We start from the raw sequence: 18,285 nt of genomic DNA on the forward strand, positions 1-18,285 counted from the left end.
TTGTGTCGAGTACTTAACATTATCAACCACCAGGTGGTGTCATTGAATCACCTGCCACCCCTACAAAGAATAAATTAAGTGGAACATGCATAATTACATGTAACATACATGTATGTGTTTCAAAAAGTAGATAAATACATAAAAGTATTCTTAATGAGAGTCTTACTAATGGCTGAAGAAGGTTGAATGAGGTTGACCATTGTCCATCAAAACATTTCTGACACCACAGAAACCATGCTCACTGCCAGGTGCTTCATCATCCTGCAATAAACTCTGTCCTTAACTTTGGCAAATATGTATTTACGCATTCACAGAAATGTACTGTACATTTCCCCAGGTTTGAAAAGGCTGTAAAGAACTCTACCTCTCAGTACATTCCCACTCGTTTAGTTGAGGATACTTTCGTTCATCTGATTTCAACACCCATATCTTTTCCCAGAGTTTCTGTGTTACCTACAAGGCATCTTGTTACAGTCCACACTTTGCGTCAAATGAGAAGGTACATTTCTATCTGTGCAACAGAATGTAGTACAGATGAGCTCACCTTGAATTTTACTATCAAGCCTAGGTAAGGATTTTGGTGATTACCCTGGGTATTTGTGTTAGTGAAGGAGGGATGGTGATAGAGAGAATTCAGATCTGTACTGTACATATGTGGTCCGTTTTATAATTTACCTGCACATAACTGTTTCTTTTCACTCCCAACCCATTAAGCTTGAAATACCTCTATATATTACAGTATTTACTTCATTAATCAAATGGTATTTCTTATGTATTCTTATTTTGCTATTTAGTTTTATCCCCTTTTTATGTCTGTCTACTCGGTATATATAACATGAACCGCAACTCTTTGCATCCTGAAAGAAGGGTTATTGCTCTCTTGGAATGTGTGTGTGTGTTTGTGTGTGTGTGCGCGCCATGTCTGAGATGGTGTCCTATGTGTTGCAGATTGGAATCGCCTATGAACTTGAGCGATATAAATCACTTCACTTCACTTGACTTATCACTCAACCAAAATAATCCTTAATTCAGGTAGAACCCATCTCAGATCTCTCAGTTTACAATAGTGTAATTGTGAGTAAAAAATTACTATGAGCTTTTTCAGGGGCTTTTACCCAGTGCGTGTGGTCACAAACAACCACCCATACATCTATAGTACAACATAAGTTATAACGAATAATTCTGGGATGCACACATGGATTTGTCTAAGACCGTGAAACTATATTGTAGTTAAACTGGATATTTTAGTTTTATTTTATCTATCATCTCATTGGTTCTTTTAGATAAAAGGCGGGCTGATATACACCATTGGCTTATCCATGCAGACTCTCTCTCTATTGGTTCAACCCCACGTCACTCAGAGAATGCTCTAGCTCTCTCTTCCTGTGTTACCGCCCTTGGGCTGAGTGAGACATCAAGCTCTGAAGACATCGCATTCATTGGAAAGACAGGCGTTATTTGGAGACTCCTTAGTTAGGTCCAATAACAGGTAAGGACATCGATAACGTTAGTTAGGGCTGTGAGATGTAAGGAAACATCATATCCGTAGCGTCTAACATTGTGGGAACATTAAACGGCTAGCAACTTGAGTCAACTGTTAGCGTTAGCTGTTAGCCGCTAACGTTAACTGTAAACCCTAATGTTACATGTTGTCGGGCTATGTCGCATTGTGTTGCCCCATCTGACAAATGTAACGCTAGCTTTACCAAGTTACCAAAGTGAGTATCGCATGAAGCACTTGGTTTGACTTTGAGTCGTTCTCATAAAATGCGTGGTGCCTAGTCTTTTACTAATAACTAACACCGTCAACGTGTTTACTATCAGTGTAATAATCATCAACATGTCAGCAGCGAGTGAGCGTCGTTCCGCAGCCCGCGATGCCCAGATGGGGACAAGTTAAGGCTAGCTGAAGCTAAACTACCACAACGGAACATTCCCGCGTTGATGTAACGCTACGGTTTATAAAATATCATTTGACATGTCATTTTGTGGCAGTACTTAGTGCCCGAAAATTATTCTGACATATGTTCGCTTCATAGTTGATATTTTATCCTTGTGTATTTCTTGTCACAATATAAGACCCACAAAATGTGAGCCTTACAGGCGCATCAACACCGAGATTGTCTGTTTGACTAAGACTAGCGTTTCAGTGTGTTTAAGGACATACCTTTTAGTGCGATGACTCACAGGAATGTGTAGCAAGGTCATTGTACCTGTTTCACTGAGGCCACAAAAGTGAGGGTTTATGTGTGTGTGTGCGTGTGTGTGTTTGCTTTCCCTAAGCCAGTTTCACTTGCAGGGTTGAATGGTGAATAAAGGGTGTGGTCCAGGTCTGCTTAGGGAAAGAGATGGGGTCTACCCTGAAAGCCTGAAGGCAGGTGTCTGTCCTGACGGTGTGTAGCAGGTAACTGAGTGTAATGTCATGGTGGCAGCTGCTGACATGGCATTTTTGGTGACCGTGCTTACCGTACCGCCCTCTGCAGTGGAGTATTGCAGATAAACAAACTCCTCAGATAGGATTTGTTGGATCCACGGTGGAACCTGGCTGTGGGTGTCTGGTTTCACCCTTGGTGTAATGCAGCCACAGCAGGAAATAGCAACTGTCATTACCCTCTTTTTATTTATTTTCAAGGCGTGGCAACAGCAACCTTTCCTGAGTCTGCGTGATTCATACTCCAGCACTCGCAAGTTGAAAGGCAGGACATAATCTGGAATCTTATTTAAGCAGTGTGCCTGAAAGGTGTGTGGGGAAAACAAGGGAGTAAAGAAATCATGTGTGTTTGTTTGAGAAACACACCACTTCCTGAATGGCCCTTGCCAGATATGCACAATAGATGTATGGCCATACACAACATATTTTAGTTGTCCTGACTCCCATATCTTCGTACTATTTTTAATGTAATGCACTGAAAATACCCGAGTGACAGAATGATCAGACCCTCTGTTGCTTCCATGTGTTTTCTATCATTTCCGACACTCCCAGGCCCCTTGGGAGGCATAAGATAAAAAGGAAAACTGAGTAACTACAGTTTGGAGGGACAGAAGGGTAGAGAATAAGACGGCAGAGAGTAGGTGGGAGGAAATGCACACTCTTGTCCCATGAGATGCCGAGCTGGGTCATTCTAACTATAGTCTTTTTGTGTGTATTGGGCAGGGCTCTGGAATAATGTAATAACCAGTCACTGCTCCCTGTTTTCGTCTCGGAGCTGCAAGTTACTTTTCCTCCGGGATCAGCCCCCCTCCAGATCTAAAATATTGACATGGATATGGATTTTAACAGTTAAGCTTCAGCGTTATCATGAGCAGACATTTCACTTGAAAGCATGCCAGTTTTTGTTGTTGTGGTGAGGGAGATGAAAGAGATTAGAAACAGATGTTCTACATTTTAATTATCTCTTCTGTAATATCTCAAAGAATGTGGTGAGTATTTTGCCTGTGAAGGAAACCAAGAGGATCATTGTTGTTTCATGAGTTATTGTTTGCTCTACTTACAAAGTTTATCCAAATATAGTACATAACAGTTATGCACAACTATGAAATTGAAGGGTCTTTGTTATTTCATTCACACATAAAGTGGATTTATGCATATATAATATTTTTTCATTTTTAAGGCTTAACCTTTTTAATGGGACAATACATATTTTGGCCTTGTTTAAATCCACCAGATTCTTATCACTTGAATTATATCACGTAACATCTAGTCAGTTATGTGGTCTAAGATCATGAGATCTGTAGCTTTGTCCTCTGAGCAGTCCTTCGTTATATGATTATGTTCAAAAGTAGTGTGCGTGTACTGGTCAGTGTGAGGGAGTGTAAGGTGTATTATTGGCTCCTTTGTACTGGTCAGTGTGAGGGAGTGTAAGGTGTATTATTGGCTCCCAGCCATCTGTTGTTGTCTTGAAGGATTAGAGGAGGGAGAAAGGAATCAATCAGATTGGACTAATGGATCCTCTCAGTGTCTCTACTTCTGCCTGAGCCCACCCATTGGCGTCATTATCCGTGTCTTCAGGCTCCACTACTCTTCTGTCCGCTCACCCAAGCGTACTGGCCCTTACTGTAAACAGTGGCTGCTGTTTTAAATGTGTTTTTGAGAAAATTATTAAGAAGAAGAGTTACATGGTAAATGGTGTTATTCTGAGCTGATCTTGTCATGAGAGCATTGTGTGCGTGTGCGTGCGAGTGACCTAACGCTTATGTATTTTGGTCTTACGCTGCTGCTTTTTCCGGATCCTGGCCAGATATATAATCTCGTCATAGCCATTATTATAATTAGTCTAAGCAATTCATCCAAAATAAATATAATAATACTCCTTATAATGCAACACAAATCTTTTCATAGATTCTGTGTTCAGCAAACCGGTGGGCACCACCTCGATGTGAGGGCAGTTTTTGGCAAAATACATCAAAGTCTTAATTTTCACTTAATCAGTGTAACGCTTCCCATGTGTTTTTCCTGCCTCTGGACGTCTCAGTGTTTATTATGAAAGATGACCAAAACTCCCTCTTTCTAAAAACACAGAGCCAAAGGGTATAACCAGACGTCATGCGAATGAAATCCTGCTGCAGCTCTACGATCACAGCACCAGAGACTACTTTCCGTGACACGACTCGTTATTTTTGCATTCGTAGTTCTGATCAAATATTGATTATTTTACTTTAAATGTATGTATTTTTGAGTTAAGTTAGGCTTAGTGTATTATGCAAGTTTTATCCACACTGTTTTCCATTGCATTTTTTATCCAGGCCAGATCTTAATTTCAATTTATATTACTATGACTTTAGCTGAGCTTCATTGCAGCTTGAATGGCTCCTCACAATCCTGGAGTAGCCATGCATGAGTCATTATAACTGTACTCACTCGGTTTTACACGTCTTATTTAATCATGCATAGCGGAGCATTAGGATGCTGTTATTTTTGTAGCTAATTATATTCATATGCATTTATTAAAGTAGTCAGTGCTGACATTTGAGCCCTGGCTCTCAGGGCTTGCAAATGTCCGTGTTTTGACTCTAATAATAATCAAAAATAAATGTGAGTAGCCATAGTGGGTGTAATGGAGGAGGTGAGGGAAAGCATTAGTCCAGGACAGAGCCTGGATTGTGGAGAACTGAGCAGTGGGAGAGACACAGAGACTGAGGGAGAATTCACTGAGGCAGCTCTAGGGAAATGGCACTAAAAGTTTAAAGAATCCTTGGCGCAACCAGAGTTGCACAATTTTTCTCTGCTGTAACGAGTTTAGAGATGTTGCTCTATTTCACAATTGACATGAGTTAGTGACACCAGTGTAATATTCCTGCCAGTAACTAATCCTTTATTTGTACAAAAGTTTGTTTAATTTGTTTTTAATAGCTTGAGCAAGCCATTTGGGAAAGTAGAGCGTAAGTAAGTCAGCAAGTTAGTTTAAGTGTGTTTACCGTTTCAGCGTGTGTGTGAGTGATTAGGACTAAGGCCATCTGGAATCTGCGGGGAATCTGGAAGTCATGAGGTCATTTAGTGGTCATTTGTGGCGTGGGAGAGGGAACCATAGACTCTTCGTTTTGTTTGACAGGGTACACACTCACTCATTCACTTATCCGAGTGGTGAATCTACTTAGTCAAGTATTTTCTAGCCACTGCAACAATTTTCCTCTATTTCTTGGCCCTCAGTCAGAAGGAAAATGTTAACATGCATTTTCATAACCAGGAGAATGAGCTTTTTAAAATCTTAAGTGTAAGTAGCACAAAAGTCAGGGTTAACATAAGGAGTTGTTCCGCGTGGGTCTGGTCAAAGGATTTGTATGAGCCTGGGAAAGTGCTCTCTTTACTGTGTGTGTGTGTGTGTGTGTGTGTGTGTGTGTGTGTGTGTGTGTGTGTGTGTGTGTGTGTGTGTGTGTGTGTGTGTGTGTGTGTGTGTGTGTGTGTGTGTGTGTGTGTGTGTGTGTGTGTGTGTGTGTGTGTGTGTGTGTGTGTGTGTGTGTGTGTGTGTGTGTGTGTGTGTGTGTGTGTGTGTGTGTGCGTGTGTGCGTGTGTGCGTGTGTGCGTGCGTGCGTGCGTCAGCGTCAATCGGTGTTGCATCATCACAAAGCAAACCCAGCTAGGCTCAGATAACATAAACAATATAATTTCATTTGAGATATATTGACATTACATTGCTTTAGTCAGGTCAATGCATCCGTGCCCCATCATCATAAATGTTTTACTTGTGTGTGTTGGTCCTCAGGAAGCCTCTTCCCGGTCCGGAGTAGTGAGCTTGAGAGGGAACATTGCGGCTCTGATCTTCTGTACAGTGTTGCTTAGCAAGTCATAGCTGGCACCATGGCGTTGTCATTCAAGAAGGACCTGGAGAAGTACAAGGACCTCGATGAAGATGAACTCCTCAACAAGTTGTCGGCGGAGGAGCTGAAACAGCTGGAGACGGCACTGGAAGAGATGGACCCTGAGGTCAGGACTGAGTGAGGGCTGGTGGAGTGGGAGTTCCGTGGCAAAGGGGAAAAGGCCAATTTAAGAATATTAAATAACAATACTTGTACTAGTAAAAGTATTTTTTCCACACCATAATTCATTTTCTAAAAGAAGGGCCATAACTACAATCAACAATTAACTACATGCTTCAGTTTTCACACAAACACATATACCACCTAATAATTAATATATTTCCTGGGATGCGTGGAACCTCAAGAGGGGATTTTTCCCCTGCACCATCCAACAACACCTCCTGGTCCTCCGGCCTTCACGGCTGGGAACATAGTTTAAAGTGGGAGTCTGAGCTGCAGCAGCACTGGCCCCAGGCTGCCAAGTGTTTGTGTGTTTATTTTAGAGTCGAGCTCGGGAGAGAGTATAATGAAATCCCTCACTGGCGCCTGGGCATTTTATTTAAGTTCTATCTAAACCGAGTGAGATAAATCCTCTCACTGGGGGCCCACAGGAAATGGTCAGCAGGGGGGGGGGAATTAATCCTTCTCATGTCATTAAACAGAAAAAGTATAATACGGCATTTAGTTTAGATCAAACACAGGCTGGCTAGACAAGTGTTGCAGAATGTTCACACCCTTTGTTGGCTCACTTACAACAAATGGTCCACAATTAGTTGCAGTTCAGTGGTGGTTGGAGGTGTTTGAAGCTACGTTGTTCTGGTTCACATGCATCAAGTTCAAAAAGTTCATCGTATAATTACTTCCTGTTTCAAAGAACTCATAATTCATGTCCATTTCCCACGTTACTTCCAAACTCCTACATTGGTCATTTTAGCATACAACATTTGCAATTTAAAGACAGTCCAGACCTGTCTCCTACGTAATTAGGAAGAATGCTGCCTGTTTACTATGATGACGTCATAGTACATTTACCTTCAAAGCGACACTCAAATGGTCCCTGATCTGCAGCATGTATTTATTGTTGCATAGAAACTTTGAAAGAATTTTAAGAGATATTTTTATTCATCATATAGAAGGCGAGGAAAAATCGACACATTAACAGCTCAACCTCCACCCCATATACACCATATCCACGTCTATAGTGAAGTCTTCATTAATTGACGGGTCTAATGTGTCCTCTTCGTCTCCCCTCAGAACGCTCTTCTCCCAGCGGGCTTACGTCAGAAGGACCAGACGGCTAAGCAAGGTACAGGGTCATTTAACCGGGATAGCCTTCTGAAGTACCTGGAGAAGGAAGCCATGGAGTACAAGGACAGAGAGGATATACTACCCTTCACTGGGGAGAGAAAAGGTGTGTGTCTACCAGAGGTGGGACAAAGTCATTGTTATGCAAGTCACAAGTAAGTCTCAAGTCGTTGCCCTCGAGTCCCGAGTCAAGTCGAGTCAAAGATGAGGCAAGTCCCAAGTCGAGTCATAAGTCAAAGCCAACAAGTCTCAAGTCGAGTCCAAAGTCTTACCATTTTAGTTTCGAGTCATTTCAAGTCCTCTTATTATAGTGGGGACGGGGAACCCTGGGTGATGGTGCGATGCCTCACAGACCTAGACTACGAAGGGAAGGGTAATGGTGGATCGACTGTGACTGTGTTATAGTACTTTAAAACGGACGTTGACATAATGTTGGCGAGGATTTCCATCGGAGTCTGAATCCGGGTTCAAAAATCCCGATTTTTGTAAGCATGAACGAGCTGTCTCATTGATACGGTAAAATGGACTGCAGTGATTGGATGTTGTGCAGGCAGCGCTCTCTGCATACAGGTGGCGCACATTTTTTTGACAGATGCAGATAAACAGAGCGGCGCGGCCGTGTGAAAATGTTTTCCCCCAGTTTTCATGGGAAGTAGCAAGTCTTCTCGAGTCAAAAGGCTCGAGTCCAAGTGAAGTCACGAGTCATCGATGTTAAAGTCCAAGTCGAGTTGCAAGTCTTTGTACGTTTTGTCGAGTCGAGTCTGAAGTCATCAAATTCATGACTCGAGTCTGACTCGAGTCCAAGTCACATGACTCGAGTCCACACCTCTGGTGTCTACACAGTTGTCTGCGAACAAAATCTCCCCATCACTACAACTGAATAGAGACAGTGTGTCCCCAGCGAGGATTGGGTCCATGCTGTAGCGGTGTTATACAGAGTTACTTGGTGCATGGTTAGCGCTGTGCTGTCCCCTGTTAGTGATTTGTTCCCCACGGGATGAGCTGTGTGTCTGTATGAGCGGGTCAAACACTCAGCAGTGATTACTGCTCAGCTGTCTTATGATGGTATTATTAATGCATGTCTGCTCTTATGCAACAGTCAGCCGTGTGGGGGAGGTGTGTTTGTACCAGGGGACTGGGGGTAGAGTGTCAAAGGAATGAGCCCATCTGTTAATTGGTGTTAGTCCAGCCCAGTTCAGTTTGTTGTTTTGTTGGCAAACCTTGACTTGTTGCGCTCGGTCTGCGCGGGTCCAGCATGGAACTTTATCTTATGATCGCAACTACAAAAATTAAGTCCTAATGCAAATGAACTAATCTTTTCTATAACATTACATGTCTATAACAGCAGTTGTATGTGGTGCGCATACAAACAGCGCTTTTTTACTATTTAAATAGACTACTAGACTACACCATGACATCTGTGATGTCAAAAAGGGAATGATACTGTCTTTAGTCACAACTTGTAAGTAGATTTCTCAAAAAAGAGGAAATAAACGCACTCCTTATCCGGCTAGCATCGATGTTGCTGCAACCAAAATAGCCTGATCTTCTCCTGAGAAAGCAGTTGTGTTCAAACAGGTTGTAACACGTACTTGTGACAACATTATTTTCTTACTAGGGCACTAGGACTGCCACTAGGATTATGGCCAAAATTATAATTATCATTATTTTGATCGATATTGAGATCATGATTATCTATCACAATTATTCATCCATTTCAGGGACATCTTTTTTATTGCACTTACGTTTAATTAAACAAGAGTACTGCTTCCACTTCCATTGTTATGCTCCCTTCTTTGGCTAAAGTAAACAGCATTGCATCACACTGGTCCTTCTTGTAGACGGAAAGTACAAATTAAATAGTATCAAAAGTTTTTAGCCCAAATTAAATCAATAGAGTACTGCTTTCACTTTCATGTTGTGCTACATTCCAGCTATGTACACATTTTTCAGGCAGTTGAACAAGTTAGTTGTATGGCACTGTGTGCCTATGTTTTGTTCTTGGTTAACCCTTGCCCTAAATCCCCAAAATTCCAGACACCGATGGTGATCTCTCTACTCTTCTACTGATACCGAAGTCCACTGCAGACAGAACTTTCCCTGAGGCTGCCGCCGCTTGGTGAGCGCATGACTCTTCCCACCTCGTTCTCCCCAAGGCGGTTGGCTGAGTTGAGGAAGCGCTCGATTTCATATGTAGCAGTGCACGTGTTTTAAACATCAATATGGCCGCTGATCACGCTCCTTTAAATGTGGCAACAAAATCGTCATTGCGATTAAAATTTGATTAATTGTGCAGCCCTATTACATACTATAAAAGATAAAAAGGAAAATGTTTAACAGTGTGACAGGAAGAAAGTAATGCAATTAGAAACATTACTGACTAAATTGTGGTCCAGAGGAATTTTTGGGATGAGGGTCTTGAGAGATCTAAAAGTTTCTCCCTGACTGGAAATCTGGAGCTGAAATCTTCCCTCTGGCCTGTTAGGGATTTGTGTGTGTGTGTGTGTCCTATGACCAAATGGAAAACTGAAATCACTTTGGTGGTTCTATGAAGCTGATTCTCTTCTTCTTGTTAAACTCACCCCCTGCTGATAAATTGTGGGGTTGGGGGTGTAGGGGTGTGTGTATGTGTGCACTTTCAAAAACCAACATATTTCAGGGAAAAACAGCTTTCATAAATGCCATTGCAGCCTTTTGACCACTTGGCTGTATGGGTCAGTTTGTCTTACACCCTTGACATTACCAGTGTTACCATTATAACCCCCCCCCTGAAAAAAATGTGCAATTCAAAAAAAATTATAATTTAGTTTTTTTTTGTTATTTCTCTTCAGGGACGTCGGCCTTTTGGCTCAGCTTCTTTTTTAGGGGGCATCTGGCCAAAAAAAATTCTCCAGAGGGACTGGCACAGGATGCTGCCTGATGAGTGTATTTCACTGTTTACTGGCTTTCAGGAAGTGCCAAAGGCGCCCACTTGGGACCAGTTTGAACAATTTGACTGGCTTGACTGACTTGGAAGGAGGGAAAAGGGAGGGCCTGTTCTCGGGGTGTTTTTGTTTAAGGAGACAGCCACATAGAAGCGAATGGCACCCATTGGACTGGTCTTTCCTTAGAGTGAAAGTGTGTGTTGCTCCGGCAGTGCAGTTTAGATTAGACTCCAGTCATTGTGCCATAACGTCCTTCATTCTCTCACTGTTTCTTCCCTCTGTTTGGTTACTATGGCAATACCAAAGTTGTCAGACTGATGGTTGGCGAATGCTGTGCAAAATAGCAGGAGGCCTGGATTTATTACCCACTATCTATTCTTCTGACTTCCTGTTTAGACACATTACAAGTATAGGAATTTTGACTTATTAATGTAATATATATCATTTGTATATTTTGAAAGATTTACCAACAGATAGTATAGCATAATGGATGTATACGTTTAAAGATAATACTGTATATAGAACTGCATCGGTGCTGATTCCTTGTGCATCAATAAGCGCCATTAAACATTTAATGATTTATAAGAACACTCCCAGAAACATTCATTTTAACAATAGTTTAAAATGAGAGATGAACACTTCCATGCAGTGTTCCACCTCATGAATATCGTGTGAAATATGTTGGGACTAGTCAAGATATATGCCCATATCTGTGTCCATTCACTCACAGAGCACTCTGTACTCGTGCAGTATAGACTGTATGAAAATATTGAGTCACAATAACTGACAAGAAACAGTTGGACTTTTTTTAAATTGGGATTTGATGTTGTGTAACGTCTCAACCTCCCTCATCCGTTTTCTTCCATCTGTGCTAACGTTCAAGTGATTTGATGCCTGTCCATATTTGTGAGAGCTGAATCATCTTCTTCGACTACAAAAATGTTTCTGTTTCTCATTTCTCTGTAGGTAAAGCATTTGTTCCAAAGCAGAAACCAATCGAAACACGGCAGGAAGAAATCACAACCCTTGATCCAGAATTGGAGGAGGCCCTATCGAGCGCCACAGATACAGAACTGTGTGATCTAGCATGTAAGAATGAATGAATCCGTTTTGAGAAAGAAGTCATGTTTAAAAGGCCTGAAAACCATTGTGTGAACACTTCTTTGAAGAGGAAGATGTTGTAGTCCGCTTTTGCCCGGTCGAATGGTTGACTCCGCCAGCTCCTTTTACCGTGCCCTGATGGGGGATAAAAGGGCTTACTGAGGAAACTAGCCTGTCAGCTAAGGCGTCTAGATTTGGTTACCTTTTATTCACTGATCCCTTAATAACACCTGCACTCACACCGACTCTTCACCACAGCTGCTGAGTCTATTGTTTGCTTCTTTTTGCAGCAATCCTTGGTGTTCACACGCTGGTCACCAGTAGCCAGACATACGATGCATCAAAAGACGGTTACAACAGTAAGTACAATCATACAAGTCAACCATATAACTGTTCATTTGACCAGTACAAAAAAATGGTTTTATTTGTGATGGTGACCGAATACGTCAGCTCCGTGTAAATTAGACCTAACTCCAGAGACGGTGGCTGGTGAGCTGCTGCTGGCCCCCAACCAACTTTTCTGATCATTTTCCATTTTCATAGCAACCTGGCTAACTAGACAGCTGGCTAGGTAGTTAGCCTGCTAAATTCTCTGGTCTTTAATGTTACAAAATAAGGAGAACTTAGCAAAGTGCTATTCTTGCTTAGTAGCAAACGAATATAAATGAATTGTCATTCATTTTCTCTCTTTTCTTTGTAAAGTCACTTCGCCAACTGATTATTAGGCGGTCCACAAATGTTCACCTCAGTAAAGTTTTGAACTTTCTGCATGTTGGTCTCGTTGATGCGGCCTTCTGTTCATCACTATAGAAGTATTGGTTAAATTTAAAAAAAAACATTGACTTCAAAGTATAGAACTTTGGTGAAATTCCATCAATCGTCCACATCCATAGACCCATTGGGCACTAGCATTTCCTTAAACTCAGCACATGGTCCAGCCTCAGTGACGGAGGAAGTACAATCACTCTGGATTCAATACCTCTGTCTGTCTTTCCTAGATGTAATCAAAGGGGAGAAGATGACCCCGGTGTTTGATGAGCCCCCCAATCCCACCAATGTAGAAGAGACTCTGCAGCGGATAAAAAACAACGACAGCTCCCTAACAGAGGTCAACCTCAACAACATCAAGGTACGCAGAAACACAAGCTTTCAGAGTAGCGTCCGGAGTGCATCTGCTTGTCTTTTCATGGGCTGATGGCGGTGTTTCTTTGTTGGTATTCCAGAACATTCCAATCCCCACGCTGAAGGACTTTGCTAAAGCCATGGAGAAGAACACGCACGTCAAGAAGTTCAGCCTGGCAGCTACACGGAGTAACGACCCAATTGCTGTGGTGAGAGGGAGTGGCTTGCGGGCTTTCCTCGGCTTCGTTGAGACGTGCCAACGGGAACCCATGTTTACGTCTTTGCTTTATTTCCATCTCTCAGGTGTTCAGCGACATGCTACGAGAGAACAAGACGTTGCTAAGTCTGAACCTGGAGACCAACTTTATCACCGGGACAGGGGTGCAGGCTTTGGTGGATGCATTGCGAGACAATGACACCCTCACAGAGATCAAGATAGACAACCAGGTACCAGTTGCACGTATAGATATTCATAAAATTGACTAAATTCTTGTGAAAGGAAGGATCATGATACGTTGTCTTTTGTATTTATTTATTTTTCCTGAAGGGTCAGTGTAGCTGATCACAGGGAACACTGTTTTGAATTAAGTGGTTTCACAGGGTCTAATATAGTACATCTTGTTTGTGTTGTACAAAGAAAATTCACAAACCATTTCCTGAAAAAAACATGGTGTTAAACATTATCGAAAACCAAATACACAGTACAATATATAAGTACTTCAAAACAGAACCAAAGGTCCCATAAAAGGTTTTGTCGGCTACTTTTGGTGCTTTATGGTTCAGACTGGTTTCAAAAGAATTACATTACCAAAAGTAAGTTCTAAGTCTCATTACAGGACAAGCTGAAGTTTTTTCTGAGCATCGCGATAGTCCAACCGTCTTTATGAACTGTTACAGAGCTAAACCCAGAGTCGGGTTCTGATGTGTATGTGTGTGTGTTTCTTTCAGAGGCAGCAGCTGGGTACTACTGTAGAGATGGAGATTGCAAAAATGTTGGAGGAGAACAACAGCATTGTGAAGTTTGGCTACCATTTCACCCAACAAGGACCTCGCTCCAGAGCTGGGCAAGCTATCACCAAGAACAACGACCTGGGTACGATACCCACGCATGCACGCAAACACATGTTTAAACTCGCAAAAACTGGGTGACTTGTTGCCAATCACGTTACCTTTTACCTGGATGAATGAGTCATTCCATCGTCTCTGCGTTTTATCTGTGTTTTCCACAAGACGTCAGTCGTCAGTGACGACCTTTGCTCTCTTTTAGTTCCCCATCCTGTCAGAGTCGAGGTAGCAAAGGTCTGATGCATGGGTGTGACTCCCAAGTGTGCCAGAGCATTGAAGTGTTTGAATGAATTAACAGTACGGAGATGGACACGGTGTGATCTCACAGCTTTGAGAGTGACAACATCCCACTTCCTGTTTTTCTGCGCACGCTGACGCACGCTGTTGAAATGGGTCCAATACCTTGATCGCTCATTAGGACTCACTTGGTATTTTCCTGACTAACTAACAGGCCCTCTGTAGGTTGTCCAGCATGTTTGCAGTTGTTCATATGTACGTTTTATTCGAAAAGCTATTGACTTCAGGGGAAAAATAAAAACAAATCATGCTTTTTGCCCCTTTTTTAATTCTACTTTTCCTCTTCAGTACGCAAGAGGCGAGTGGAAGCGGACCAGTAGGGACGGAGCCCAACCCGCCTCCCTGCCAATCCTCTCGTTTCATCTCACCATGTGGAATAATTTCAGCCGATGCCCTGGTCTCATCTCACTGTGTGGAAACTTAAGTCTTGTGCCAAACTGTGGGGCAAGGCACGCTCAACCAGAACATACATCTGAGAAGAAGGGAAATAACTGGAATTGCCCTCCCCCATTTATATGTTCATACTTATGTTTATTATTGCATTGTTATTGAAGGTGTAAATCGGATTAGCTTTTAGTCATGTTTTTTTGCGCCTTTATGTAATCTGTCCAGACTTTTCTCTTGTTTTTCTTTTCTCTTAAACTATAATGTGGAATAAACATGCACATTACCAAGTAACTAGCGCAACAATAACAATAACTAACATCGATGATGCCCTGTAGACAGTGCTAGTGTGAGGCCTACGCTCCCAGTGGATAACCTCTGTACAACCAGCAGAACAGAGGTCGACATCAGCATCAGGGTGTGACATGAAGCAAAGTCGGACCAGTCTGTTAAAACCACGGCCCACTGGCAGAATGGAAACAGTCTGACAGTCATTAGGCGACATAAATAACCATGTGATCAGATCACCATTTATTGTTGTTGCCTTGTAAAGCCAGCTTGACTGGTTAATCTAACGGTTATGTTTGTGTTTGTGTTGGCCTCTAATCAGTTACTGACTTTAATACTGTACGCATCGGCACATACTGTTTGATATAATGAAACGTTCTAACTTAACGTCTAGTTCAAATTCCTATGGCGGTTATTCCAGTGGCTTTTGTCTCTTAACAGGAAACGATAACTAGGTCTGGATATTTTGGATGAAGTAAAATTGGGACTATGCATTTAAAGTAAGCGGATATTAGCTCTAGTCCAGAGGAAGGCTGTTGTAAATGTCTGCTCAACACACAGGGTTTCTCCACGGCAAACACATGCTGTGTCAAAGTACCGGTGTGTAACCACATGGTTATCGGTTTAGATTTTGGCTTCGTCAGCTTTGTTCATTTCCTCGCAGTATGTACGGCAACAGCACCTTTTAGATCACATTATGCCATTACATTTTGTCTTATTCCCATTCTTTGGGGTCATTTCTTAGCAAGTATGTTGTTAAGTAGTTGTTAACTACTTGCAAACCTTTTCTGTTTTTCTTCCCAGAACAACTGTGTTTCTATGAACCAAATCCCCCCCGATAGAAAATCTGCTTAAATTTCTCCTTCCTAACCCTCTGTCACACTTCCACTCATTCCCTCTCAGCAGCATCTCAGCAGTAGCCTGTCATCCATTATGTAACGGATGACAACATGCTATGTGTGCCTCAAAACAAACCTCCTGAGATACACTGCGCTGCTTGAGATGGCTTTAACAGGACTAATTCAGGATTACTTGAAACTTGTATATACACACTGTTTTATGTGTAATAGAAACAACGTGCTGGCATGATCATCACCTGTGAACATCGTGATTCTATCGACCAAAAATGTCACATCCCGTGGACCGAGTTGTACTGCTGACTTCGATACGTGTTTTTTTTTGTTTATATATCTGTGTACTTGGTGCATGGTCATATCTGCTAGTATTTCTTCTTACTGCTTTGCCGGTGGACAGTCAGCTAAAGTGTAAAACTGCTTTTTTGCCTGGGCTCACAAGTATTCTTTGATTCTTAATATGTGTTTTGATTATTACATGTCATCTCAAAGTGAACACACAGAGACAAACACGTTTTTTTAAAAATCTTAAATAAAAACCCAGGTTTATACTCAACATAAGGAGTTTGTGCTGTTATAAAACCACAGAATTGGTAAAACGCACTGATAAATATAAGATATGCTCAATAATAAATGTTTTTACATGCTCAATGTGCCCTTTTTTGCATGTTGCTTTTGCTTAAAACCTATAGGTAAGATTGAACCATTCTGTTAAAAAATACATATTGGCACACGGTCCATCTTTGGAAAATGTCCATAGAATTAATGGAGTTTCTTCAGTTGTCATGGAGATGCTCCGTTGTTGCCGCAGACTCCATTCACTCATCGGGGCCTTTAAATGTTTCGAAAAGATCTGTTTTTCTAGTAAGTGAACCTTCTGCTAATGCAGCATTAGTGCTGCAACGAGCCTGCTTTCCACCACACATCTTTTACCTCACCCCGTGTGTGTAACCACTGCACATTTAGAAAGGTCTCTACTAGTTTGGGAGGGACTCTTGGTGGTGCACGTCTGCACCCTTTAATCAGATCCAGTTTTTCCGATTGTTTGCACATACCTCAGAGATGATGTCATGTGTATGACTCCATCCCTCCCCGGGTTTCCTGCGCCTGTGTGCTGCTGTCAGAGAGAAACTGAGCTGTGCCTGGAGGGAATGACTCCAATGTTTCCACTCAGAATGAGGAACAGCAGGTTTATGTCATGTCTGTTAATCACACCAGAAGGAGGAAAAAACGAAAGACCTCAAAGTGAAATATACAGTTAGTGCTTATGTAACTACAGTACAACGGTTCCCTCAGACCACGACTATTAATAAGCACTGCTCCTCCGCATTTGGAAAAAATAGACTTTTGTGAAGAGCTTCTACACAATTTATTTTACTGGTTGCTTTCCAAAGAGACCTGCCATGAGAAAGGATGCCATTTTGAGTTTGAAGTGAGAGACTGCCATCACTGGCCATCCACAGGGATGCAGCCTCTAAGAGGATATTAACAATCCCTGAAAACCAAGCTTGCTAGTTGTGTTAATCCTCAAACAACGAAGCACCAGCTCATGATGTAATGAACTGTCAAGTGTCTCTAAGTGAGTGTGAAGTTGACGGTATTCTCCTCTGCACGTGGCCATTGGCAGTCTGCTGAGATGTGGTATTATGGCAGCTGCTGGTCAGGAGGCAGAATTAGGTGAGGCCCGGGCAGTGATGCTGACGAGGATTAAACTTCACTGGACTGTACTGACTCCCACTCCAGAGACGACTTGCAGACGCTGCACAAATCCAGACATGAATCTGGATGTGTCTTTGTGTCTTTGTTCCACTCACACTTTACAAAGGGCTTACGAGGGAATGAGAAGGCCCCTCGTATTGTACTGTGTTCACAAACAACCAAAAGGTCGGAGCCAATAGCAGATTGAATGAACTGCCGTACCACTGGTAATACGCTTATTTTGGAGGGAGGAAAGCAAACTGGACTCATTTTATGTTAAAGAGAAAATACACCATCTGCGATCTGATGTCCCTCAAGGTGACAGCTGATGTGTTATCAGGTGGTGGGGATGATGTCCTCATACACAACATGGTTATGTAATCGCCCCAACTGAAAACACCTGGAGAAGAAGTAAGCAACATCTGGGAGTGCTGTTTGATCCAACCCTTCCAATCCTGAACACATGCAGCTGTTTGGCTAAATGAGTCAAATTATTAGGGAAAGCAGACATATCTCTGTTTGTATAAGAGGTGATGGTGAATTTGAAGACGCATAATGAGCCAAGCATGGCAGACCAAACAAAGTTCCAGAATTAGATAACCTATTATTTTTTAACACAAAAGGAAGCCCCCTTAGCCTCATAGCATTCTGCCAAGTAAAACTTCAGGCCTTTGTTGAGTGGCAAAATACTGATGAGACATTACAGACTTGATTACAATAAAAGAGCAATACAATTAATCCGGCCACAATGGCCACAACATTCTGACATGCACGTCATAATGTACTTTTACATTCCTCTTAATGTACTCCTTAATTTACTTATACTTCCTCTCGAGGGGTCAAATGAATTTTTATTTTTTGCATGGCATACAATACATATTTAAATGCGAAAAAAATCTAGAGTATGTAATGCATTGTCATTTTTGACTGACATTGATAATCAACCCGGGTCT

The 18,285-nt window shown here is 42.0% G+C and overlaps 1 protein-coding gene across 2 annotated transcripts; it reads left to right on the forward strand.

Annotated features, from left to right (window-relative positions):
• Nucleotides 1–1,354: 1,354 nt before the first annotated feature.
• tmod2 (tropomodulin 2) lies at nucleotides 1,355–16,285 on the forward strand. 2 transcript variants are annotated; one of them, XM_037483763.2, is made up of 10 exons: nucleotides 1,355–1,489; nucleotides 6,201–6,421; nucleotides 7,549–7,705; nucleotides 11,490–11,612; nucleotides 11,915–11,983; nucleotides 12,623–12,753; nucleotides 12,848–12,955; nucleotides 13,050–13,193; nucleotides 13,695–13,839; nucleotides 14,397–16,285. In XM_037483763.2, the coding sequence occupies exons 2-10, from the start codon at nucleotides 6,296–6,298 to the stop codon at nucleotides 14,426–14,428; spliced, it is 1,035 nt and encodes a 344-aa protein (XP_037339660.1). In that variant the 5' UTR covers nucleotides 1,355–1,489; nucleotides 6,201–6,295; the 3' UTR covers nucleotides 14,429–16,285. The 2 variants fall into 2 exon arrangements, with proteins under 2 accessions (XP_037339660.1, XP_062417683.1); XM_062561699.1 differs by lacking the exon at nucleotides 14,397–16,285 and adding an exon at nucleotides 14,014–14,349.
• The last annotated feature ends 2,000 nt before the right edge of the window (nucleotides 16,286–18,285 follow it).

The sequence above is a fragment of the Pungitius pungitius genome, chromosome 4 (assembly GCF_949316345.1).
Source record: "Pungitius pungitius chromosome 4, fPunPun2.1, whole genome shotgun sequence".
Taxonomy (NCBI): domain Eukaryota; kingdom Metazoa; phylum Chordata; class Actinopteri; order Perciformes; family Gasterosteidae; genus Pungitius; species Pungitius pungitius.